Below are 27740 nucleotides of genomic sequence, written 5' to 3'. Positions count from 1 at the left end.
GAAGGTCAATCCGTCCGACGGGATGAATGATATTCCCCCCAAATCCTACTAAGGGATGAGTTATATCTTGGAGAGCATCTTCTGGGAAGCTTAAATTCCTCAAGGCAGAGAGACTTATGATATCGGCCGAACTTCCCGTATCAATCAATATCCGTCCCACCTTCAAATTTGCTATTTTCATTACAAAGACCATGGGGTCATTGTGCAAAGCTCTGACCTCGCCACGGTCAGCTTCACTTATGATCACTTCAGGAAATGGCTCGGCTTTAACAACGTCCATTTGCATCACATTTGACAGGTTTCGAGCGTCCTGCTTGATTCCTTTCATGGTAGGGCCGCCTGAGGCAAAGCCTCCTGATATGACGGCCACAAAACCTGAATCAGTGCTATTCCCATCATCTTCCTTGTCATTCTTCTTTTCGCTTTGTTGCTTTTTCTCGGACGTGTTGTCTGTCCGTTTGAAGGTGAATTTGGACTTGGTCACATAGGGTTTCAGCAGACCCTTGTCGGCCAACTTATCCAACAGTCTCTTCAAATTGATACACTCATTCGTGTCATGACCCACATCCTTGTGGTAATGACAATACTTGTTTTTGTTTCTGTACTGGCTGAGCCTCTCAAAGGCTGAGGCTTCTCAAACTCAAACTTGTCTTTTATCTCCATCAAAATAGAGTACCCATCCTTGTTGAACTCATGCTGAGGCTCGTATGTCTTGGTTTTCTTTGACTTGGGTTGCTGGTCATCAGCTACCCAGATTTCTTTTCTTTTGTTTCTTTCTTTCTTTCGGCCGGCCGAGTCTTGCCGAGAAGATTGTTTCTTCTCAGCCCCCTTGGCCGGCTGTTCTGATTTGGTGAGCGAACAAAAATCCGCGGCCTCAATATAGGCTTCGGCTTCCCGCAATACACCTGCGTATGACCGAATCTTTTTCCTTACCAAATCAAACTTAAAACCATTATGCCTTAATCCCCGGAGAAATTCTGAGTAAGCCATTTCATCCGGAAGATTATGAATTTGGGCTTTTTCTTGGTTAAACCTTTGGACGTACGAGCGTAGTCCTTCATTCTTTTCTTGGACAATTGTAGCCAAGTTGAGACTTGTCTTTCTTGGTGGGATGTTGTATGAGAAGTTTCCCACAAACAACAAACTGAGGGTGGTAAAGCAATTGATGCATCCGGCTGGGAGGCTGTTAAACCAATCCTGAGCTACCCCTTTGAGAGTGGCCGGAAAGCATCTACATCATGTAGCATCATCTACACTTTGCAAGTACATCAGATTCCTATACGAGGTAACATGCTCTTCTGGGTTGCCCGTACCATCATAGGCACCCACTAGTACACTCTTCACTTTTGCTGGTTGAGGAGACGCTAATATGCCTTGCGAAAACGGAGGCGGCTTATCTCCCAAATTCAACAAACGCATCTGCCAATCAATGGGCTGAGGCTGAACGGACGTTCCAGCCAGGTAGGGAGTCTGGCCGAACATCTGACCATACGGCCCATTTTGCCCAAAAACTTGGGGAGTTGGTTGCATCCACCCATTGAGTACCTGAGGGGGTTGATATGGCAACGGCTGAATTGGTCGGGGAGTAATAGTATGACTCTTGCTAGAAGCAGCCGTGTTGGTGTATTGGGAGAAAGATTGGTTGGAGACTCCCTCCGGCATGGTTGGGGTAGAGGCCGTGTCAGAGTATGCGGCCCTCTCCCTTTGTTTGTGCCGAATGTAGTCCCTTGCATCCTTAAAACGCTGGGACGGTTCAGCCTCTACTCTTTTTGGCTGTCTGCCCTTCCCCCCAGCCGACTGTGTTTTCGCCAGCAGGTCAGAGAAATTGGTCTGAGGGACTCGGGGAGACCTTCCGTGCGGACGACGGAATGGGGTATTACCAGCATCTGTTGCATTGGTCTTGTTGTTGGCTTTCTTAGAGGTGCTTCCTCCCCCTTTGTGCTGGACAGCCGCTAACTCCTTGCGAAGCTTAGTCAGCTCGGCCATTAAGGCAGCTGGGGAAGGTTGTTCGGCCTCTTCAAATGAGGCAGTCAAAGGATTGCTTGAGTGTATGGTAGTACATATGTCCTCTACATATCCATCCTCGCCTGGACGAAGTCCAGGATTAGGTGCCTGACCGTCTATTGCCATAACGGACGAGTATCCCCACAGACGGCGCCAAATGTTTCGGGGTTTTTTGTGATTCCCTCGGATACTGGTCACGCTCTGCTGGCGATGAGACTCGGACACCTGCAAAATAACGAATATTCCGGTGTACGGAATATTCGCCTCCGACGCTCAAGTTAGTGAACGGAAACGGTAAAGGTTAGAGAGAGAAAGTAGAGAGAAGTTGGAGCTTTTTAATGCTCTATATTTATGTTATGTCGCCCAAAATCCCCCTCCCATCTTAAATGATTGGGGTATTTATAGAGGTGAGAACATGTACCCCTCTAGGGTTTATTACCCTAGAATTTCGTGACATGATTGGCTGCGCAATCAGAAGTCGCCACGTGTCGTAGGGGGCGTCGTTTTACGGCTTTCAAGGTTTTCTCGGGATTTGGGCCTGAGGTCATCAGGGCCCTTTTCTCTTTCTGATTTCAGCATTGGGGCATTTAGAGATGGCTGACATGTGTCACTATGACAAGTGGACACGTGTCACATTCTCATAGGGCCACGTGTCACCTGTTTATTGGGCCACGTGTCACTATGAGATTGGGCCACGTACCTGGGGTATTTTTACCCTAAACACTTATAATATGGGATGAGGCTTCAATGGCTAAGAAACAGAACCTTGAGTCTTTGGATCTCCTGTTACAAGATATATGCAATAACAAGTTTACATTTGGAGGCAAGGTTGTTGTTTTCGGAGGTGATTTTAGGCAGGTTTTACCAGTGGTCCCTCAGAAAACTATGAAGGAAGCAGTTGAAGCAAGTATTGTTACTTCTTATCTGTGGCCTAAATTTATCAAATTTAGACTGACAGAAAATATTAGAGCAAGAGAAGACCCTGCCTATTCTGGTTTTTTGCTTGATTTGGGCCATGGGAAATTACAACAGACAGAAAATGCATTAATTGAGTTACCACAAGATATTGTCCATTCGATGGGCAATCTAACAAAATTAGTCTCTACTGTTACAACCCACACGTTTCCAGAAGTTGCTCAGGGACAGGTTGATAGTCGAGTGTTTACTGAAAAGGCAATTTTAACGCCTATGAATGAGGATGTTAATTCTATTAATACATCTATGATTGAGCAATTCCCTGGTCATACTGTTAGATACAAAAGCGTTGATGCCATTTTGAATGATACATGTAATATCTATCCAACAGAATTCATCAACAAGTTATGTCCTGGTGGAATTTGGGAATGAGTCCTCATGAGCTCATATTGAAGGAAAATTTCCCTGCTATACTGTTGAGAAATTTACTCCCTTCTGCGGGCTTATACAATGGCACAAGACTAATTTGCAAGAAATTTTTCCCAAGTGTAATTCAGTGTACTATAGCAGTTGGCCACTACAAAGGAGAAGAAGTATTCTTATATAGAGTCAATTTAAGACCTCCTACTGGTGCCAGCTATCCATTTCAGTTTGAAAGAAAACAATTTCCTATCAAATTAAGCTTTGCAATGACAATTAATAATTCCCAAGGACAAACTCTAAATCAAGTATCAATTTATCTTCCACGTCCATGCTTCTCACATGGCCAACTTTATGTCGCATTATCCCGAGCTAAGAAAGCAAAAGATGTCTGTGTTTTTACAAAAAAAACCTACAGAGAAGTGTTCTTCAACTGTTGTTAACAATGTAGTGTCTTTTGACCTGTTACAATTAGCAGGTATTCTTGAAAATGATACAGAGTAATGCTCAAAATCTGTTAGTATGCTGAAGGCTAAAGTAAATGTGTACCAGTTCTTATTGTTACATATACACAGGTAATCTGAGATTTTGCTGTATACATTTTATTTAGATTGGTATGCCTTTTAAATCCTGTATGCAGTTGCTCGAATCTATCAGCTAGCCCTAATACAACAACTAAGTTTTAGTAGCTCTAGAGTTCCTGTAGTTCTCACTCGCTCGCCCTGCTTTGTTGAGTTCCAGGGGGAAAGGAGGAGAAGATCGAGAGGAAGACAATCTCAAAGAAGTTCTTAAGCACTCGGCTCAAATGCTTTTGGAGCTCCAAACCTCATAATAAGTATCTGTGAGTGACTTCTTGCTTCTATGGATTTCTGCAGGTTTTTTTTCCTTTTTTTTCCAAAAATTCTTAATTTGGTATGATGTAGCCATCAAGTTTACAGTCTCTTTTTCTGGAAGCTCTTGTTAATTCTTCTACACATTTTAAATGCCTTGTTATTGAGTAGTCTTGGGATGAAGGCATCATTGGCATTGCTGAGATGGCTGATGAATGTACTGTGGTATCTATTTACAACTGCTGTGAGGCTGCAATATCATAACTTGTAAGTTGTAGTGTATACTAAATCTGATATGGTACTATATTAATAAAGCATATATAGTATTCATTGAAAATATATATGTTATGATGTATTTATAAATGTATATACATGGTTATTAGTATTTTGATTAATTCTGGGGTGCAAGTTTTGGAAAGCTGCTTGTTGATTATTATGTTTGATTGAATGCGATTATTGCAGTTAGGTTGTTGTAACAATGATAGTTTTCGAGGTGTTATACTCTTATATAATTGATAGAATGAAAAAAAAACTCTTGGATTATACCTAGCTCTTACCTCTAGATTTAATTGAGGGTAACCTAAAATTTGTAGCACACTTATAATGTATTTTTTTTTTATTATCAAACATGTAAGTTGCATGTTTTGAGAGATACCTCTATCAACAATGCCATATGTTGACATCAGGCTAGACATTGAGTTAACTGAAGTGCTTTGTGGGAAGATGGGAAATGGTTGAGTTGATGGAAGTGCCTTTCATCCTCACCCCCAGTAATGAACTTGGAAAAGGAAATGGATTCCTGATTTTGTTTCATTTTGATTTACAGTAGTTGCCATGTTTTTCTTTGCTCTGACTCTTTTTCTTTTTTTAGAAGGAGCTACTTTTCATACTAACCAATCCATACGTTCTTGAATACGAGGCTTCTTTTATGCACAAAGTAAATATAGACAGCGTAGACGAAACATATATGAGTGCCATTGGTGTAATATTGGTATCTCTTATTCATTGCTTATCTCGATTAAGCATAGTATGTCTTTAGAATTATAATGCTACTGTAGTGATATGAACTCAGTTACTCAATTAAAAGGTGAAATGGGCATTACATGTGCCTAATTGGTCAAAACTGATTTGTTTCAAATTGTATGAATCACATGAGAGATGCATTTGGCAGTCATTTCTATTATAAAAAGTTGCAGCATTATCAAATAATTCATTATACATTACCTCAAAAGAATATTTCATACTTGTAATCACAATAGGTAATGCATGCTGATCAAAGCTGAGATCATTAGAAAGGCTAAAAGATCAGGTATCTGTGAGAAGGTAGTAAGTGATAATTATTTGCTAGTTTTTCTATTTGTTGTTATCTACAGAAAAAACTCCCAATGGATGACTAGATTGTTTGTAGCTATGGATTACTTGTTTTGCTTCACTATCCTTGAAACAATTTACAAAAAATAATAGGTACTGCTTTGTTATTCTAGGGCTGAAACCATTTTATGGTACACTAATGACACCTATAATATTTTACATTTATTTCAGTATTCGAACATCTTCTGCACAGAAGAAAATCACATTCAGCTTGGTAAAAGACTTTCAGGTTTACAAATTACGGTTAAATTGTACTGGGTGAATTTTAATCGTCTTTTTTAGTGTGGACATTATAAGTGACTTCAGTCTTGGAACATTTATCGGTTCTGGTGATCTTGCCTTATTGATATTAACTTGAGCAATCCTTTTACTGATATGTATTTGCAAGCAATAATTATGTTTAATTAATGAAGCCATTTTCATAGATGACCTACTGTTCATAGGATATTGACGCGCTGACTTATATGTGCTTTGATTTTCTCGCAGATATAGCTTATGATTACAAATCAGATTTGCACTTGCTTGGTGAGTAACAAACGAACTTAGAATTTACAGTAACCTTTGCAAAAATTCTATGTTAAAATTTTCAATCTTGCAATAGAAAGTGAATGTAGATTAGCTTATTAATTAGTATACTGACTAATGTATAGAAGATAGGCATTTATACAACATTTAGATTTCATTTCTTATTTAAACTCTTCGTTTTTTTCGAGAGTTACAATTGTTCCAACCTACTTATAAAAAGCGAAATGCATGTTCTTAATGAACTAATTCTACTGATCAACATTAGAGTTATTGTCGATTTTAAATGTCCAAAATATTTGGGTTGTGTTTCTTTTGGATATTTAATAGGCTGTGTAAAATGTAGCCCACATTAGAAGTGTTATCACTTAGATTGCAAAAAGTAATCACATATGCTAAGTTATTATACTTTGATTTATAGGGAAAAGATGCAAGTACAAGTCAAACTTATTGTTCATAGTAAGCTTTTTCAAATAATGTTAGACAGCTAAGCTCTTATAGTTTAGCATAATTCTGGCCACAAAAAAAATAAATCTTACTTCCTTATTGTTTAAGTAAAAAGTAACTCATGTACTTTGCCCACTAAAATTACTAACCTATTAAGATTTATACATAAAATAATAACAACTTTTCAGAATCTTACCCCATACTACTTTCTAGATGTACGAAACTAGAGTAAAGAACAGTATCTTTACTGCTTAGCACAGTACCCAGGTGAAAAAAAATAGGTCACCTTTGATACCTAGGATTTAGCTATAAATACCCAACCACCTTCCTCTTTATTCTTCATTGCTAAATTCTCTGTTATTCCATCCTCTTTAAAGGTATATTCTCCCTTTTTTTTCAGTTCATTAAGTCTATTTGTCTAGCACGAAATATGCTATCTTTCATTCACAAAATCTAAGTTGACAATTACTAGAGCAAAATGTTAAATTTCTTATCTGATTATATGTTGAAGCAACCAATTACTTCAAATATTATTCCAACTCCTTTGAATATTACCTATTCTTGATGCACTTCTAATTCATAGCTCTACTAATACATCAATTACATTTAATTTCACAGAATTTTCTTAAAAGGAAAAAAACACATCAATACATTTTATTAAATTAATTCCATTTTTCTGACATTTATTTACAGTTTTTTCACTATCTTGTCATAATTTGTGTAGTTAATATTTAAGACTTCTATTTATTGTTATGTATATATGTTTTGCGCAATTTTTTTTTCATTTTATGTTTACTATCTGTAGAAAAAAACTTGCTGCAAAAAAAATCATTTTTTTCTGTTTTTTTGCTAACAGAAAATGTTTCTATGTTTACCTTAGGCCACATTCAATATCTTTATTTAAGCATATATATATATATGCTCCATAATTAGCTATTCTACATTGTAGTAGACCTTGCATGGATGCACTTACTTATTACCTTGCATGGCAGACCCTATTTCTGCATTTACTAGCTATATCAACGTTGATTCCTTTGCTTTGTTTCAAAAACTCTGTACAGAAAATGAATACACCTTCAAAGATGAAGCTTGAACTTGTTTATTTAGATGAACTTAACACTCAAAGTAAAGACTACAAGGTTAAGGTCACTATAACTGAAAAAGGAAGGGCTCAACCATCACCCATAAAGCCTGGTGTCATATTTCAGACAATCATCTTAGAAGATGAGAAGGTATTTCTGATTTATCTGTATCTTTTTTACAGTAAAATATGTACTTTTTCATTAATGTACTTTACATTTGTTTTCAGCTTAAGGTTAAGCTTATTTGTACTAAAATTTGGATTATCAACACATAAATTCACCTAACAAGGAACTTATGTACATTTTAAAAATTATATCAATAAATTCTACATTTTGATTTGCCTCCTAAGATACTTTGTCAAGTTGTGAATATTGAACTATAGGTGCATGTGCCTTTAATTTTAACCTTTTTTGGCCATTATTGTTAGCATATCTACATTTATAAGTGAAGCTTTGCTTATATTCAACTTCATTGCTTTATAAAAACATAATCTTAATATGGCTAGATAAGCATGGGGTTAACTTGTATAGTATATGTATAAATAGAAAAACAGGATGAGATGTGCTCTTTTTGGAGATCAGATACATGCATATGAAGATGTTCTAAAACCAACTGGCCAATATGAAATATCGAAGGCTCCTATAACTTATATGGATGAGCAGTACAAGATTAACCTTGAAGAACTTCCATATTAGATGACTATTGGACAACAAACTATCATTCAGCGTTTGAATCCAGAAGCTGGTCCAATTGAGCCTAGATATTAGCCACTGTCAACTCTTCCAAGATCGCCTGATCCCAATGGCAGATTTGGTAGAATTAGCCTATATTTTTATCCTATTCACAGACACTTTTCTGTCTAAAGTTAGTTTATATTGCTTTTGATATCATCTAAAATTATTTTGAAATTTTCTGCTTAAATAGATATTGTTGGTGTCGTTTTATTTGTTGAAGACGCACCTCGAATGATATCTAACATTCGTGGGTGTGACAGTCCAGTACGTGAAATATCTGTTACTAACACAAGGTAACCATATACCATCAGATCTTTGTTACACATATTTTGCCTTTGATGCACTACTTAATTCGAATAGCTAACAGCATATAATGAATGATGGATCAGCCAAGACCATGCCATGACAATTTCAGCATGGAATGATCTCACTAGTAAACCTTGTGATGCAATGAGTAACTGGGCTGAGAGATTTAATGTTGTCGGTTTTACTTGCACTGAAAACTCGCCATACAAGAGGTAAAATTAGTACATGTGCTTGAGCAATTGTACTGTGAATACAAAAGCTAAGCTGAAACAATTCTTGACCTTCAATGCAAGATTCACTTTAAACACTACTATGTCTACTAGAATCATTATGAATCCTAAAGGAGAAAGAGCAGATATGCTGCGTGAATGGTAATCAATACATGTATTATGTTAACAGCAAACAAATCATTCGCTTATATCATGTACTTAACTTATTCTCTTTTGAATTGCAGGGTCAAATTATATCAGCATGTTTTGCTTGATAGACAAGAAAAGATTCTGAATGTTAGGTACCCAAGTGCTGAGAAAAAAGTTGTGACCATAGCTGAACTGAGAAGCAAAAAGGTTCATGCTTCTATTTATTACTTAGCACTGAAAACAACTTCCTGCTCATACATATGCTATCATATAAAGCTTTCTAAGACATGTTTGGCTAAATTAACGCAGGCATCAAATGCGATCCCAGATGAAGTAGCATGGATTAGAGTCACTATACCAGACCCTGACCTACAAAGAGTTAATGCATACATTGGCTGCCTAGGTTGTGGAAAGCGAACACACCTTCCTGTAGGAACTCGCTTTCCTTGCATCTCTTGCAAAAAAAGGAGAAACTACTGTTGCTTACAGGTGCTTTTCAAGAACTTATATATATATACTCTTATTAACATAATAAGATTATCTGCCAATTCTAACTCTTAAAATGCATACTTGTACAAAGTGACTTTTAAGTTCAACGCTGCTGATGAAAGTGGGACAATGTCGTTTACAACATTTAATGATGACACGGAAAAGCTTTTTTGTAAAAAGGCAAATGAAATTTGGAATATCAAAAGCACTGTAAGAATCAACCTTGATGTTATACTCTTTTCTTTTTTACATCTTCATTCAAATGTATACCGTGTTATTTAGACTACAATAGTAAACTATACTATACATATTACTCTCCTACTTCAGTTTTTTCTACTATGTTTCTCTTTTCTAAGTTTTGCTCTATTGTTTCAATTTATATGTTATTTAATAGATTCAATTTGAATAGCATTTACATTACGAGTCCTTTAATTTACTTACTATCCAATGTGACTGTTTCAACATTGTAGGGAAATTTGGAAGCTTTTAGAGTGGTGCAGGAAATTCTTTCCACTAAACCTTTCTTCATCCAAGTAAATCCTACTCAGGAATTATCCATGAACAGTGTATTGCTCTGGACTTTAAAGAGCATTGATGTAGAGGATAATGAACCAGATGCTCAGATCCCAGCTTCAGCGGTGCCTATGACTTGCACTACCAATACAGAGCAGCTCTATGCTTCACCTTATGCGGCCACAGCTAAGGCTCATGGCAAAGCACCTGTTGTGTCTGAACCTGATATCAGTGTTGATTTCAACACAAACAGTACAACAACATTTGATGAAGCTTTTGCTGAAGCAATGCAATTTCAAGAGATCAGATTAGCTTCACAAGCATTCGACACAGATTGTTTTGATATTCTAGATCAGCCACCAAGCAAGGGTATTGTCATTTCAGAATCACCAGCACCAACTGCTGAACTGCCTACCTGGGCCAAACTTTCTCGCCCACGAAGCAATGTGAAGAATAAGGAAGCAATGAGTGCAGATGTGGACATGGACACAGAAGATGAAGACCATGTTCCTAGGAAGAAACTCCGTACAGCTCTTTTCAAGGACAATGCTGAAAAAGATATTGCCGAGAACAAGGACTCTGCTACACCCAGCCTCAATGATGCATAAATGAAAGCACATTAAACTTTATGAAAATGCAGCATCTTTTGCCACTAAACTGTAGCTTTTAAGTATCGAAGTTAGCTAAGAAGTCAGCTTCTTTTGGGTGTTTAAAAGGAACATTTTGCTCACCTTGTGTTCCCTATAAACATCATTTATGTATATAATAATGCAGTGATTTTGCTCACCTTGTGTTCCCTATAAACATCATTTATGTATATAATAATGCAGTGATGCAGTAAGTGTAAGCTTTTGGACATCCTACTTTAAGTCAGTAGAAATCTTCTGTAATGTGAATGTTTATGGTATGAGCTAAAACATTATAAAGTGGTTGTAATGTATATATTAATATCCTTAAATCAGGATTTCTATTTATAATATAACATAAGTTATTTTATTCTCCTGATCTCTCATTTACTTGACTATACAACTTGTTCTTCATTATTTTCTTCTTCACTTAAATTAAAAGAGTAATTAAAATTCATGTCTGACATTCATATTTCAAACCTGAGAAATACATTTATGTATCAATAAATATTATCTAAACTTGCACCATATATTTCTCAATAGGGCACTATTTAAAGCAAAACATTAAACTGAACCTAACAAATTGTTCGGCGTCATTTGATTACCAGCTGCATACATGTTCTTTTTTCACCACTCAAACTTATGCATTTACAAATTATACTTGATAAGCAACACCGTTAACAGCTTTACTCTTCCTTGTCTGTATTATTATACAGGTTTTGCAAGAGGAAACCAACAATTAAATGTAATGTTTGCTATAGAATTCTGATCTTGAACATACATTTCCAGATTGATGAAAACAGAAAAAAAAAATAAACACAAATAGAATGGCAGTCTTCCCTGCACCCCTTAGTAATGTCTCAAAACTGGTAATCCTCTCTTGCTCATGAGTATTTGCTTTAAATTCAGGTGCTAACTGCACACATTTCCTCATACAGAATTCCTTAAATGAAGAACAAGGCTATCATTCCAGTTTTCAGCCACAAGCTTTATATAGTTTAAACACTGTCAAACTACAACAAAACCTGAATACAGAACCATGTATAAAAGTCAACATTATTCCACACATTAGTTGGCTACATTACACTGCTTATTTTGCTACATAGCCTAAACAACTAGCCTGAAGTACGGTTACATTAAACATCAGTCCTTACAAAAGCAAACCCTTACACACCTACTAGGTAAATACTACAGCGAAATTTAACAAACTCCGTTTTATTGTAACACAAGCCAGGCACATGTAACCAAACAACCAGTTACCTTGAGACACCTACATAGGTCCAAGTAAAAATTCAAATAAGACAGGATAACCTCGTCGATAAACTACTAAAGCACCAAAACCATCAATAATAGACTGATCTTCATAAAATAGATTAACACCGTTTCTTAGCGAACAAGCAGTTATTACATTCCTTTCTCGAGCAATGCGAAGCTTAGCACACCATTGTTTAAGTCTATGTCGAATCAACACGACAGTACATGGTTTCATCTCTTTCAAATAAGTTCTACCAAATAGTGAGGGAACAATCTACACAAAATAGCATTTTGTAAGAATTTAGGCACAATCAATCATTCATGACAATCTAAAGAAAAGAAAAGGGAGGGAAAACAAAAGAACAATCAAACAATTAATCTAGATAGAAAATCAAACATACTAGAGTTCCTTCATTGATAGAAGGTGCACGAAATATATGCCTGAAAGATGGTGCAGAACATTTCTGCTGCATTACAGATAGATGAACATCGAGTTCTGAGTTAGTTAATGCATGTCTTCTTTCTAGGTTAGCAACCCTTGGTATTGTGGCATTGAGATAGGTCTTTTCTTCACCATGAAAAGCAAATATTCGCGTATGAAATATGCCATTACCTTTGAAATACATTATTAATGTATCTCCAACTTCAATATCATTATCTAATATAAATTTCCTCCACCCTTCTCCAATACATATACGCCTAATACCACTCACATTACAAGATTTCTTAATGGTGACATTCCATGAAAGTCCATCAGCACCACTTAAACTAATATTTTACACACATTCAATCATTACACTTCTAATAGACAATTTTTAAAATATACTCTATATCAGTTTTCCACTATTTATATTACAAAGCCGCAACATAATAACGAATACTACACGGACCATACAAATTCGCGAATATTACTTATCTTGCCGTTGAGGGGGCACGCGCGTAGCGCGTGCACCAACGACTAGTTAAAAAAAAAGGTAAATATAGTTGTTGGTTTGGTTTCATGTATATTTTCAAAATTATAAATTTTTATGTATATACTAACAATGCATCTTGTGCGTGGCAAGGCACACCATGTGACTGCTAATAAAAGAATAAGGGCATGTTCACTTCAGTTTAATTTCAGTTCAGTTTAGTTCACTTAAGCTTCAATCAGTTCAATTCAGTTAAGCTCCAATCAGTTCAGTTCAATTCAGCTCCTAATTTTCTTCTCTCACGAAATATTCATTTCAACTCAGTTCAGTTCAATTCAGCTCAGTTCAGTAAATGTGAACAGGCCCTAAGATAACCTCTATGACATCGACCGAGTAACCCTACAATACTGATCGAGTAACCCCTGCAATACTGATTGAGTAACCCCTTAACACTGATGAAGTAACCCTTGTAACACACTACCACTAACCGAGTAACCCCTCCAACACTAACGAAATAACCTCATGGTGGCTGGCCATAACCCATGGTGGTTGATTACACCGTGTGGTCAGGCACATATAAGAACTTGTGAAAAACTTTTATATGTGATTGGACATACTATGTGATCAACCATTATGGAGGTAACTTCGTTAGTGTTATAGGGCTTACTTGGTTGATGTTACAATGGTTACTTCGTCAATATTATAGTGGTTATCCACTATCCAGTCAGTGTTAAAAATTACTTGATTAATGTTATAGGGGTTACTTTATTCGGCCACATGGTGTTGTTAGTTGTACTCAAAACACGTTGTAACTTTATTAGTCTATTAACATATTTCTTTCCCTTTCTTTGAATTTTTTTTCACTATATATTGGAGTGACTCATTTTGTTTTTATCTAGAATAAAAGTAAATTTAACATGGGTAAGGGTAATATATAACGAACTTCTATTAAGGGATAAGATACTTGGATCAAACGTGACTTTTATAATTAACACGCCCCAAAGTGGCAAAGTTGCTTACTTGCATGGGTTAAAAACCTAGTAAAGCTATTATTGTTACTAACCTTGAACGTATTTGGTTATGAAATACAGAGTAGGATACGCTTTATCTGTCTTAGTTGAGGAGCCTGAGGTGGTTTAAAAAATTACTTCATTAGGTTGTGATTTTGGTTCAATCATACGTAACTTTGGTAGGATTTGTCCATGCCTTGGAAAACTAAACTATACTGTTATTCAGCTTCTAAACAATATATTTTGCCATGTTGAAATATATTGGTATTTGGTAGTTTTTTTTGGTGTATACTGAATGTTATAACTTGAGCAGCCTCACACCCAAACCGACCAAAACTAGTACTTCAATACCACTTCACAGTGGTCGATTGGTTGTATAATCTAGTATATGGAATTGTTTTGCCAATCAAGTATAAACCTTGTTTTCAATACTGAACACTTCAGATGACTATAGAAGTATGAAGTAGTGCAGACAGATTGATTACTAACTCAGCTGCCATGTCGAAAACCGGTCTCATGGTGATGATATCCTTCTGTTTCTTTCTTCCTCTCAAAATCAGTTGTGCTCATGACCTGGCACCTCTTACAAGTCTACACCAAGGGAGAATGAGAACATGCCTCGAGATTAGTACTGCAAAACAGAAATAAGAAACAATCAGTCCAAATTGGCATGCTATACAAATACATTTCAGTAGGAAAGCCTAGTAAAATATACTGATATACTGCTGATGCCTCATTTTTCATGCTAGATCATATTCTAATTTGCAAATAAACAAACTAAAATATGCAAACAGGTAAAGTCTGCAAACAAGCATATCACAATTCTACAGACTTTGCTATAAATTAGTCTATTAGAGCTCCAATGAGATTGAGCGACGTTCTAATAAACGAACCGGGCTGCATTGATCTACTTTTTTTTATGAAATTGCAGCTTAACCAGCAAGCCCAAGTGATTTTTTTTACCCCCTTCGCTTCTTTTCTTTTCTTTTTTTTTTTTTTTTTTTTTCAGAACGGGAAAAAGAGAAGAAAATAACAAATGAAGACATGGTGAAAGTGACATGATTTCGAACTTATACTGTGCTTGTGATCAAAATGTGAATTTAGTTCAGCAAGTTCCTAGTGCTCCAAAGAAGCAAAATCTTCAATGACAGAAATTTCAATGGGTAGTTATTCTGCAGAAAGCTGAAACACAATTTCAATCAACACATCTCAAATCGCAAACTTAGCCAGCTTCGATTGATCTCTAAACTTGATGATTTAGACCCCTTCTGCTTCTTTTCTTCTTCTTTTTATCAGAATGAAAAAAGGAGAGGAAATTACAAAAGACGAGCAGGTGCAAATGAATTGATTCTGGGCTTAAAACTAAGTTATGCGACCAAATCATGAATTCAGTTCAGCATATTCCTAGTGACCTGAAGAACCAAATTCTTGATGAGATGGTGAATTCAATGGCTAGTTATTCTGCAGAAAGCTGGAACACGCCTGAAGAAATTCAATTTACATATCACAATTTACACGCCTGGTTTAGATAGTAAGGTATAGCTTAACTTGAGCTCTTATTCAAAGAAAACAAATGCAACTCACTGGCAGATAACAAGTAGTGTAGTGTGGGTGACAACATCAGGGGAAATTCCCTTGACTTTCATCTCCTTGAAAAGGCGGAGAGCCTTAGGTAATAACTGGTCTTTACAGAGACTGTCAATGATGGTGCTATAAGACTCCATATTTCGAAGGATTTTAAGAGCACCGGCATTATCACCGGACCTACAGAGACCTTTGAACATAGAACCATAGACAACCAAATCAGGTTTGTAGCCACGCTTGAGAATTTTATCCAACAAATCAACAGCTTTGTGGAATTGATGAGTATGAACAGTAATAAGTAGTACGAGCAATAATAGCATTTTTTTTATTGTCTTGGCACAAACTCCAATGCTTTTTTATTACGGAATATAATATTGTCACGTGTACAAATTCTTAAATGGACCTGATTCACACTAACTTATTGTGGACCACCAACATTAGAGACAATATGATTGTTTAATTAATAAAGAAAAGGTCACTATAATACTCCGTAAAATAAAGGTTATTATGTTAAATTAAAAGTTAGTGTAACATTATAAAAGCTACTAGAGGTTGATTTAATGAAATTTTTAATATAATGGTCAATATGAATAATAAAGATCACTACTCCGTATATTAAAATTAGGTCACTATTCAACATAATGTCGTACTTTAAATTCATAATAACATTAAAAGGTCATACAAGTTTTAAATAAAAAGTATTATGTTAAAAATAAGGTTACTATATTAAAATTAGGGTCACTATATTTAAATATTATGTCAGTTACGTGTGTATAAACCTTAGGTCCATAATAATATTATTGTGGACTAGGTCCACGCAAAATTTTCATGTGATAAACAATTCGAGGAGATTAACATTTTTTTAAAAAAAATCGAACAATAATGTCTTACACTTTTTCATGTTTTATTACTCCAAATTTTTCTTTTCTTTTCCACTTCGTATAATTTTCTTAATATGGAACCAATTTTACCAATGTACTCGTATATACGCCCTCTATTTTTAAATACTTGGTACACTTTTCTTTTTCGATCGTTTTTAAATACTTGCTTCATTTTCGTATTTGAAAAGTTTTTACAACATTTAATTCATTTTTCTTAACTAGTGGACGCAACATAAACTATATTTTATTAAATTCATAATCTCTCTCTTCCAATTCTCTCAACTATTTTTGTTTTTTTACAATTTTTAATTCTTCCACCAACCCCACTACCTCCATATTTTATTACTTTCTTTAATTTCTCCTTAACTTCGCACATGGAGAAATGGAGCAAGTATTTAAAATAGAGGGAGTACTATATACTACTCTGTATTACCATTGGAGAATGAATTGTGATAATCTTATATTCCAAAGTTCTGAGTAATTTGGACCGAAGGTAGTATTTCGAATTAATAAGCTCAAATAAGTTATAACTAGTCTTATAAACATTTAAGTGTTAATACTAACATCAAAGCGTTAGTACATTGAAAATCAAAAGGCACATTACCTATTTATCGTTTGTACGCTACTATTCAAACAAAACCAATGAAACTCGGAAGTAGCTATTGGCTATCTATAAAGCCCTTTTTTGCTACTTTGTACTAATATTTTCTCTTCAAATTAAAAATAATAAAATTAGTTCAGTAAAAATTTAGTATATTTGAAGATTAACAAAAGGTTTTGTGTGAGACCGGACTCTCGTGAGTCCAGTTTATAACCTTTAAACACACCACCTCCATTTTCTCTCTCCTCCATTTTTACAATCCTTCATTCATCACCATTTTTTTCACATTTTCTCTCTCCTCCTCATTCAGATCCTTACCACTTCTATAATCGAAACCAAAGCATCAGCAGCAGATATAAAAGAGTGATAATTCACGACCGTAACTTCCTGCATCTGCCGCCAACCGCAACTTCCTGCATTTTGCCGCCGACCATAATCTGCCGCCAACTGCAACTTCCTGCATCTGCCGCCGAATCCTCTCCGCATCAACTCGAAGAAGCTCCGGTTCCTGCCAAAAATTCGAAAATGGCGCAAAAATTAGAGCTCAGAAATGGAGAAATTGAGAGAGAATTTGAGAGAATCTTACTTTGTGAAGACAATCGAGGGTAAAGATAATGGTGTCTAATGAAGTACTCTGTAAAGATTTATAAAAGAGAGGAGCTCCAACAACAGTTTATATGCCTGACCAATATTATCTAATTTCTTGTTGGGGAATTTGAGTATAAACAAGAGTCACAAAATAGCAAACAAATGAGAACGGAAAATTTTCGAGGCGTGAACGGAATCACTTTCCCAAAAGTATAATTCCAACCCTGTACTACAACCGGGTGTCACGGAAATTTACTAAGGAAATACAACGAAGAACAATTGCAATCACAAGTAGGATGATTACAAAACAATGTATAAAAGCCTTTGTATTGTGATGATAATTGATTAAATCTTTTGCAAAATTATGAGAATGAAAATGGAGTTATTGTACGTCCACTTTCATTCCCAACTTCCAACATATATATATTACATAATTATAGAGCAAAGAAACCACCAAGAATAACCGTCAATCAAAGCAACTCCAACCCAGAAATTGGTCGGGCCTGATCATGCTAACAGTCGCCCAATCGGGCGAATACATTTCTCAGAAATCACAAGCACTCGGCCCGATCGAACCACGAGACTGCAATTTCCAATTCATCACGCGGGCCCGATCGAATTGAGGTGGCCCGATCGGGCAGTGAATCAGCATTTTCCATCTTCACTCTCGCGCTCAATCGGGCTGCTATAGCTCGATCGAGAGAGCTTCAAGGGAGCTTCGTTGCTTCGTTCATGCTCTATTCTTTGTTTAATTAATTGCAACACCATATCCTAAGCAATTGATTAAACAACATGAATTTTGTCTCCAATTCTCAAAATTAATCAACATTTTTAATACTTATTATCTAATATCTGATCAATATTATCTAATTTCTGACACTTATTATCTAATACCTGACCAATATTATCTAATTTCTGACACTTATTATCTAATTTCTGATACTTATTATCTAATATATGACCGTTATCATCTAATTTCTAACAGTTTTTTTTTTTTTTTTTTGTATGATTGGACTCACGTGAGTCCGTTCTATAGAATACTTTTCCGAAGACTAATTATAATAGAGAATCGATAAAAGTAATTTTAGTTTAAAGTAAAAATAATACTCGTACCTTAACACAGTAAGTCAGTAATTTCTCCTCCTCAGTCCTCACCTCAATGAGTCCATGGTCAAGAATTGGTTGGACGCTGCTACGCGGCTAAAGAGCAAAAGGCCTAGAACCCAAATATGACCCAGCACCTTTAAAATACTCCGTCTTCGTACCTTAAAAAAAAAAATAAAAAAAATAATCATTTTCCACAAACAATAAATACGCAGTAGAGAGTAGAGACAAACAGAAGACTTTAACTTCAAAATTTTCTACAAGTCAACAGAAATTTACAATTTTATTAGAAAAAAGACAGTATCGTTTCCATGAATCTTCCCATTATAGTACTATAAAATTCTATAAAATGATCTACTACAAATTATAATACACTTTTATATTGTTTTTTTAATCGAATTTCAGTTCATTTTCAGCTTCTTATTGTACGATTATTATTTATTTATTTATTTATTTATTTTTGAGTATTATCTTTGTGTTTAGCTATAGTATCACCAAAAATTATCATACAAAAAATGGATATGACAGGAAATCTTGGCATGTTGGAAGACAATATGGATATGACAGGAAATCTTTCATGGATTCTTGATCAAGATAATAATCAATTTCAAACTACAGTGTTAGTAATTTCTCTTTCAAATCTTATTTTAGAAATATTTTAATTTTTAATTTCATGATTAATCCTTAGTTGTTGTTTGGAATTTATATTCATTTAACGACGATTTATCCTAACATGCAGATGCTCCTCTGTACAATTTGGAGGAGAGGTTAGTAGTTAGTTACTAGATTTATCTGATTTATCCTAATAATCTAACAACGAGCAGTAATTAACTATTTTTGTTCCTGATTTTAGTAACTAATGATTTATCCTAATACCCGATTTTTTAAATGATTTGTAGTCTGAAATTTTTGTTGTTAATAAAAATTTAAGGTTGAAGAAGCAGTGAAGAGAGCTGTTCAAACTATTACCCCAACACTGGTAATATATTCTCCCTCCCTTCTTGTATTATCTTGAACTTCTTCTTGTTAGATTTGGACACGCGTATTAAGGGATTTAGCAGGGTGGATATATAATTTGGTAGATTGTGTTAATGTTGGGGATTTTACTTGAACAAGGGTCACAAAGATGAAGTTGGAATTGTACAATAATTAACCTTCGGGCGTGAACGGAATTCCTTTCCCAAAAGTAATATTTTGACCCTTATACTACACACCGGGTTTCACGAAATTCACTTAGGAGATACAATGAAGAAACAATCATTATCATAATTGTGATAATGATAAATAAGAAAATTGCAAAACCAAAGAGAATGAAACAAAGAAGTTACTCTACTTTTTATTGACCCTTTTTCATCATATACTAGTATACTACGAAGTATATATATAAAGCAATTAACTAACCATGCAAAGTAACCGCCATCCAATAGACATAAATGAATCATACCCAATCAAGGCATTGCTTCAGCACTTAACCATGCAAAAAAAAAAAAAACACCAACTGACATTATATGGCGGTTGATAAATACGACCTTTCGAGCGTCGTAACTTGCTTGCTCTAATCCTTTGTTTACTTAATTTGTAACACCTTAACCCGACAAACTAAATTAAACAAACATGAAATTTATCTACATACTCTAAATTATTCTACAGTTAAAATATGCAAAGATATGTTTAAATAAGTAATTCAGAATTTCATTATACTCTGTTAGAACTTGGAAAGGTATGTATATAATCTGTTTTGCATTCAGGTAGAAGAAGCAGTACAAAAGGGAATTCAAGCTTCAATACCGGCTCTGGTACTAGAACAATTCAAGTTTATCTATCACAGAAGTAACAAATAATTTTCGAGAGTTTTAAGTTTTTAAATTTATTTTTTTTAGGTTGAAGAAGTACTGCAAAAAGGAATGCAAGCTTTGATGCCATCAATGGTAATCTTTGGTAACTTATGTTGCTTCTCAGTATTTTCATTACCGGGATATTGATGGAGATCCGGTGATAACAGGTTGAAGAAATGAGGAAAATGATCGGTACCTTTTTGCCTATGTTGCAGACCTGTAATCTACCTTCACCTCCAAGGTGTGAATCACATTGCATACATACAAATACTAAATGAATTGAAGCAAGGAGTACAATCTAACCCTCACTTCAAAATTCTTATGCTCTCTAATTTGTTTATAACTTACAGAACATTGCTTCATGTGGAGGAATCACATGCATTTAGGAGGAGTTTCAGGTTGCATTTTGAGAGCCAAAGTCAATCATATAGAAGAATATTCACCTGGAAAAAGTTGAAAGAGCAAGGAATTTTATTTAAGCTAGCATTGAGAGATGACTCGGAGAACATTGTAGAAGTTGGTGCTGAATCATCCATAAAAATCAGGATTGTTGTTCTTCAAGGAGATTTTTCATTAGAGGATGAGGGTGACTTGACCGGAAAGGGGATCCATGAACATGTACTCCAACCGAGGGAAGGGAAACCACCTCTTTTGGTTGGAAAATGTGATCTGACTCTGAGAAAAGGAGTAGCAGACATTGATGACATCATGTTCACTGATAATTCAAGCTGGGTGAGAAGTGGGAAATTCAAACTGGGGGCTGAAGTTTTGAAAAGTGTTTCCAGTGGAATAATTATAAGGGAAACAGCAAGTGAAGCATTCGAGGTTAAAGAACGACGTGGAGAGGGTAAGTGTTTTTTACCTCACAAATATATACAGCTTCTGCTTTCCTGTTTCTATTCCCTCAAACATAGTTTGATGAGTAATTTGTTCCTTCAGCTTATCAGAAGAAGGGGACTCCAGAACTACATGATGAGGTATGGCGCTTGCATAACATTGCAAGAAATGGAAAGATTCACACAAGGTTGGAAGCGGCAAAGATCAATTCGGTGAATGATCTACTGCAACTTTACCATGCAAATGTAGAGTCACTTAAGAAAGTGAGGGCTGTCTTTTTTTCTGCAACTTGGTGCACTGGTCTATACAGAAATCATTTTCTATTCTGAATCTAACCTTATTTAGATGGAAATGCAGATTCTTCAAGTTTCAGACAAAAAATTTCAAGACATTGTTGAACAAGCTACATCAGCAAATTCAAAAGTTAATCAACCTGGCTATGATACTGGTGCAAATGAGGTATACTAACTTCTATGCTAGTTTATCAAGAATGAGTACTAATGTAAAGATGTCTCTCAAAGTCCATTGATGCAGGGATGTTATTTCATTACTTCCATATTGCATACAATATTAGTAGTCTTTTTGAACGGATCAATTTAACATGCATGGCATCTCAATTAACAGGTTTCCTATTTGCCTTTGTGTTGTAGGGTAAAGTTGCATTGCCTCTTACATATGAAAACCCGAATGAACAGTTCAAAATATCTGGGCTAAACTATCACTCATCATTGCCGACTGATACCAAAATGCCAGGTTTTGGTTTTCCTGTGACAAATCTAGGTAATAGTAGCAGTCTCCACAAAGATGCACAACAGCACAAGTCCGTTTTATTTGTATGATATGCATATCCAAGATTTCTAGCAAGCATAAAGATTAGATTTCCTGTAAAATGAGCCAACTTGATGCTGCAGGCCGAGCACCTACTTGTCACAAAATCTTTTAGGGCTGCACCCCTACAGTGCTGCTATCTTTATTTCTAGATGAAAGTTGTGTCCTTGCATATCCTCAGGCAAAAACAGAGAATTGAAAGGGAGGGGGGGTATGCAATTAAAGGAATAACTCGATTCCTGTTGTTCTTAGATATATACTTGTATGCTGAAAGTTTGAAAGTGCTCTAACTTTCAGTAGTATCATGTTGTATAGGTGAGTCAGAGATGCAGCTGAGGATGGTGATTAAACCAGAAGAAGCTATACACATGTTTCCAAAATCACCTGAACATCTAATCATAACTGCTGACAACAATGAATGCGTTCAAGAGATAGAAAATGACCTAAAGGCTTGTACTAGTATCACACGACCCACTGTACGTGGCTTGAACAAGCCAAAGTGGCGTTCAGTTGGAGCTGCACTACGGTTTTCTGTGTTCAGGATTGTAATAAAAAGGCAAGCTTGCAGAGCCCACAAAAGGCAAAAGCTTTATTGAGACTTGCTAGAAAAAGTATGTGAAATTATGGAGAACTTTGAGCAAGTTGTTTGATAGCTTTTATTTCTCTAGGTAGAAGAATTTGTATTTCCAGTATTGTACTAGTAACAGTTTACATGTCTTGTACCAAAGTTTCTCTGCTCTCTTGAAAGTTGGGAGGATGCAAGATTTATGCCTTTTTCAAACAATGGGAACACCAAGCTATAGTTATTCACTGATGTTATTGAATGAACTTTTGTTTTAGAATTAGTTGGTGGGAAAAAACTATACCAAGAATTGACACATGTTATTCTTGGTGTCTATTTAGTATTAATAAATAGATGCAAAAAAGTCAATCACAAAAAAAGTTGAAACTCAATAAAAGCTTAAACTCGAAAAGTTTGGTCAGTTGAAAGGTCCCTTTATAACTACTGTATGTTTTTTGATCAAAACATGAATTCAGTTAAGCAGCAAGTGGAAGAAGCAAAATCTTCAATGACACAGTGATTTCAATGGATAGTAATTCAGAAAAAAAGCTGAAACATGCCTAAAGTAATTCAATTAACACATCTCGAATGAATGGATCAAAACTAAGATCCTTGTGTGCAATCATTTTATTGTATATTACCCTAATTACTTAAAATAGTAAAATTGTACTCTAAGCAAAGTTGACACGACTGGTGTTATTGACCTTAAATGCCCTGTTCTTGAACCTAGTTCCTGCCATGGTTGTATCATGGCTTAGGTAGTTAGATATAGCTAAACTTGAACTTTGGCTCCTCTAATGGTCAAAGGCAATAAGAAAACAAATGCAACTTACTGACAGATAGCAATCAAACACACGCAAATGGATACAAAATTATAGTTAATCTCCACATCAGGTTCCATGAGCACCATTCAAGTAAAAGCAAGCCCAAAAAGAAGTAAACAAATGTTCCAAATCACAGATATTAAGTTTTTTTCCTACATTCATCAATCAAAAGTTAAACATTAAATATACGACTTACTGATTCACAAGTCACTCACGATACCTGTTTTGGCTGTTTTCACATCTCTATCACATCTAATCATATATAATATAGTCATTGCTGCTTCCACCTTTGCTCCTAATTATCGCTCGCTCAGTTTTCAAAAAACTTTTTCAGCAATTCCATGTCTGCATCACCAATATTTGGATCACTGAGTAAGCTCACAAACGACGATATAGTGTGATTATCAGCAGCAAACTCTTTGATTCTCATTAAGCTGACAAGCTCTAAAGCTCTCCTAACATCCTTTCCATCTATAAATCCTCTAATAATTGTATTGAAAGTGCATTCATCTGGAAAGAATCCATTGTCCTCCATATTCTTCAATAATTCATCGGCTTTTGCTAGCAACCCTTCTTTACAAAACCCTTTAATCATTATGTTATACGCACGCACATTAAGTAGCCCTTTAGCTATGAGAAAGGAGAAGATGTCCACTGCCTCTCTAAGGCGCCTAGCTTCACACAATCCATCCATTAGGATACAATATGTAAAAATATCAGGGACCACTCCAGTATTCTCCATGTGGTTCATTGTTGCGATTGCCTCATCTATTTGTACATTCTTACACATCCCATCAAGTAATGAATTCCAAGTTATTATATCTGGTTTCAGTCCATGCGCTTCCATTTCCTCGAAAAACTGGTATGCAAGCTTGAGTTGATTGTCTTTGCACAAGGCATCTATAAGAGTGTTGTACGTGATAACATTAGGGGCTAATCCATTATAATGCATCTCTTGGAGCTTACCAAGAGCTTTGTCAATCTTTTTAGACTTGCAATAGCCATTGATTAAGCTATTGTAAGTAATTACATCAGGTTTGCAACCATTTTCAACTATCAAATCCACAAGCTTTTCTGCCTCACCCATCTCACCGCGTAAACAATATCCGTCTAACAGAGCACTGTAAGTGATGATATCGGGAACCAATCCTATCTGAGTCATGTATTCAAAAATGTCCCGTGCTTCACCAACCTTGCCATCTTTACAAAACATATCAATCAACATGTTGTAGGTCTCAATGGTAGGAGTAATGTTGTTCCTCAACATCTCAGTCAGCATTTGTTGAGCCTCTTTCAGTTGTCCCAAAGTGCACATACCTCGAATTAAGGTAGTAAAGGTGACAACATCAGGGGAAATTCCCTTGACTTTCATCTCCTTGAAAAGGCGAAGAGCCTGAGGTAATAACTGGTCTTTACAGAGACTATTAATGATAGTGCTATAGATGACAACATCAGGCATAAAATGGCCATAAGACTCCATATTTCTGAGGAGTTTGAGAGCACCGGCATTATCACCGGACCTACAGAGACCTTTGAACATAGAACCGTAGGTGACTAATGTGGGTTGGTAGCCAAGCTTGACAACTTTATCCAACAATTGAACGGCTTTGTCCAGTTGATTAGAGTGAATAAAGCCAATAAGCCATTAATGAGAGTAGTGAAGGTGACAATATTAGGTTGAAAACCAAGTTTAATAATGTTGGCGAGAATAGAAAGCCCGAAATCAACAAAGTCCAAACGACAGTAGCAATTAGCGAGAATGGTAAGGGAATAATCATTTGGACGAACACCTAAGAAATGGAGGTGTCTGTATAGAGAAATGACAGTGGAGAAAGGGGGGTTGGGTTTAATCTTACAAATGGATGAAAAAAGCATATTGAAATCGATAATACCAGGAAGTGGGCGAATCAATTTCATATGCTCAAAATGAGAGAGGGGGATTTCAGCATTAGTAAACCCTAATTTGGATTGTTGTCTAACATAATTGAGAAACAATTTGGGGTCATCAAAATCATCATCAACATCAAAATCAAAATAATTGGATTGTTTGGAACAATAAGAGTAAAATCGGGAAAAAGGGAAAGAAGAAAAGCAGGAAGAAAGAGGGAAAAAAGGAGGAAGATGAAGGAGATTACCAGAAGAAGATGAAGATGTAGAACCAAGCAAAAGTAGAGCTTTGCTCCTCATCATCGTCTGACTGTCAGACAAGAACACCTGCTAGTGTTGGACTATTGGCTACTCCGAAAATTGAAGAGCAAAAAAATACTCGCAACTATAAACGTACTCCTTTTATAAATGGAAAATTTGTAAATTGCACCCATTTAAAGTTCGTATTTTGTAAATTACAGCCATTTGAAAAAAAATTATAAATTGCAGTCCAAAAGTTCGCATAGATTGTAAATTGCAGTCCAATTTAACTTTTTCATCAGTTTACATGTCGAAAAATTTTCGTTTAAGGTTTTAGGGGTCATTTTAGCCCTTAAGAGCCCGAATTGAGCTTTGAATTAGCAATAAAATAACGTAAGTGTCTCTTTAGTTTTCCACAAATCGATACATTTTTGTTACGCAAAACGAGGCACTTGCGTTATTTTTTTTTGCTAATTCCGAACTTAATTCGGACCCCTAAGTGCTAAAATGACCCCTAAAACTTTAATAGAAGATTTTTCGACTTGTAAACCGATAAAAAAGCTGAATCGGGCTGCAATTTACAATTTATACGAACTTTTGGGCAACAATTTGCAATTTTTTTTTAAATGGTTGCAATTTGCAAAATACGAACTTTAAATGGCTGTAATTTGCAAATTTTCTTTTATAAATTGACAATCATGCAAATATTTACTTTTTCTGTTAGTCAATACAGAGTACTTTCAAGAATTTAAGGGTTGTTTGACATGAAATAAGAATGCATTACCCTCACTATGCCCGTTAATGTTTGCCCTTTTTGCATTTTGATTCTTTTTTTTTTATGACAAAAGAGCTATCAAAGAAAAAACAAATTAGTTTTTCAAAAAAAAAAAATTGCAACAAAAAGAAACAAACTAGAACTGAAAAAACAACTGCCGTCGTCGAGCGCAACTAGCTAATCAGTGAGCCGGAGAAACCCAAGACCGAGGAACCTTACGAATTTGGCACATCAAAAGGGACTCAATTGGCGCCCGCAATTCCAAAATGAGCCACCAAACTGAAATGCCCATTGAACCTGAACCCGAAAGCAATATTAGAAGGGCATATAAGTGTAAAAAAAAATTAGAAAAATTTCAAAAAAAAATAATCACCACCCCTAACCCCACCAATTCACCAGCCACCTTCCCGTTTTTTTTGCTACCCTCGCCAACACCGGCCAGCCCCTGGTCACCAACGCTAAGCCTTCCTGACACCGACCAACCCCTTGCTCCCTCCCCCACCGACGCCGACCACCTGCTCACCCCTAAGCCCTGCGGCAATGGCCGCTTAACCCACGGCGTTGTAAACTGATGTGGGTTTTTTCGAAAATGGAGTTGGTTCAATTTTTTTTGTGGGTCTTCACATTTTCCGGGCAAAAATGAAAAAGGGTGGTGTATTTTATGGTGGAATCTCGCCGAAAGAAACAACGGAGGTGGCAACTTGATTCGAAATTGGAGTGGGGAAGTCGGTTGTTGTGGGTATGTCAGTTGTTGTGGGTATTGATTCTCGCGCCAAGAGAAAAAGACATTGGGGAAGAAAAAATGATGATGATGATAATATTATGATGATGAATTAGTGTGTGGTGTTAAAGGGGGACAACAGCAATAAGAATCTCACACAAAGAAATCATGTGTTTCAATGTAACAAAGAACAAAAATCTGGGGTTTTGATTTTGGGGGGTTTTAATTTTGGGGTTTTGGTGTGGTGGTTCATGGGGTGGAGATAGTAGGGGAGGGGAGGTTTGGGTTCGGCGGTGCAGGGATGAGAGTTTGGATGCCGGCGGTGGGGTAAGGAGGGGTTTTCGACGGAGATGGCAGGAGGAGGGGCGCCGGCTAGTCGGGTGGAGATGGTAGAGGGATGGGCGCTGACTGGTGGGGTGTCGGGTTCGGGGTGGCGCCGACGCGGATTTCTCCGTAGACCCCCGCGTCGGCGGGGATACAGTGGTGGTAGGGGCTAGCTATGGTGGATGGTTAATTTTTTTTTTATAATTAAATGTATAATTATTTTTAAATTAAAAAACAAAAATAGCCAATAAAATGCTGTCACGTGGCAATTTTAGTCTTAATGACTGACAGAGTTAACGTCCGTTAGTCATTTGGGTATTTCGTGACATTTTTATTAAACTCAGGGGTATATGGT

General features: G+C 36.0%; 2 protein-coding genes and 1 pseudogene across 3 annotated transcripts; 2 read left to right on the top strand and 1 right to left on the bottom strand.

Moving 5' to 3' along the window:
• The first annotated feature begins 2751 nt into the window (after positions 1-2751).
• On the top strand, positions 2752-3351 carry LOC145575121 (uncharacterized). Its single transcript, XM_081633036.1, has one exon. It carries the CDS (start codon positions 2752-2754, stop codon positions 3349-3351), a length of 600 nt encoding a protein of 199 aa, XP_081489162.1.
• A 15581-nt stretch (positions 3352-18932) lies between these two features.
• Positions 18933-22869, top strand: LOC145576152 (uncharacterized). 2 transcript variants are annotated; one of them, XM_081633939.1, is made up of 11 exons: positions 18933-19171; positions 19292-19319; positions 19484-19531; positions 20301-20348; positions 20433-20480; positions 20555-20628; positions 20738-21234; positions 21327-21436; positions 21582-21683; positions 21875-22004; positions 22368-22869. In XM_081633939.1, the coding sequence occupies exons 1-11, from the start codon at positions 19068-19070 to the stop codon at positions 22646-22648; spliced, it is 1470 nt and encodes a 489-aa protein (XP_081490065.1). In that variant the 5' UTR covers positions 18933-19067; the 3' UTR covers positions 22649-22869. The 2 variants fall into 2 exon arrangements, with proteins under 2 accessions (XP_081490065.1, XP_081490064.1); XM_081633938.1 differs by having other exon boundaries at positions 21327-21487.
• A 680-nt stretch (positions 22870-23549) lies between these two features.
• On the bottom strand, positions 23550-25759 carry LOC145574437 (uncharacterized; annotated as a pseudogene).
• Between the last annotated feature and the right edge of the window lie 1981 nt (positions 25760-27740).

The sequence above is a fragment of the Chenopodium album genome, chromosome 13 (genome assembly GCF_948465745.1).
Source record: "Chenopodium album chromosome 13, dcCheAlbu1.1, whole genome shotgun sequence".
Classification (NCBI taxonomy): domain Eukaryota; kingdom Viridiplantae; phylum Streptophyta; class Magnoliopsida; order Caryophyllales; family Amaranthaceae; genus Chenopodium; species Chenopodium album.
Note: the sequence above shows the minus strand (reverse complement) of the source record. Positions and strands in the feature narration are given on the sequence as shown.

Excerpts from the sequence above, each read along its gene's own strand:
- LOC145575121 (XM_081633036.1), top strand. The coding sequence starts at position 2,752 with ATGGCTAAGAAACAGAACCTTGAGTCTTTGGATCTCCTGTTACAAGAT.
- LOC145576152 (XM_081633938.1), top strand. The coding sequence starts at position 19,068 with ATGGATATGACAGGAAATCTTGGCATGTTGGAAGACAATATGGATATG. Across the intron at positions 20,481-20,554 it reads AAGCTTTGATGCCATCAATG|GTTGAAGAAATGAGGAAAAT; the intron begins GTAATCTTTGGT and ends CGGTGATAACAG. Across the intron at positions 22,005-22,367 it reads TTTTCCTGTGACAAATCTAG|GTGAGTCAGAGATGCAGCTG; the intron begins GTAATAGTAGCA and ends CATGTTGTATAG.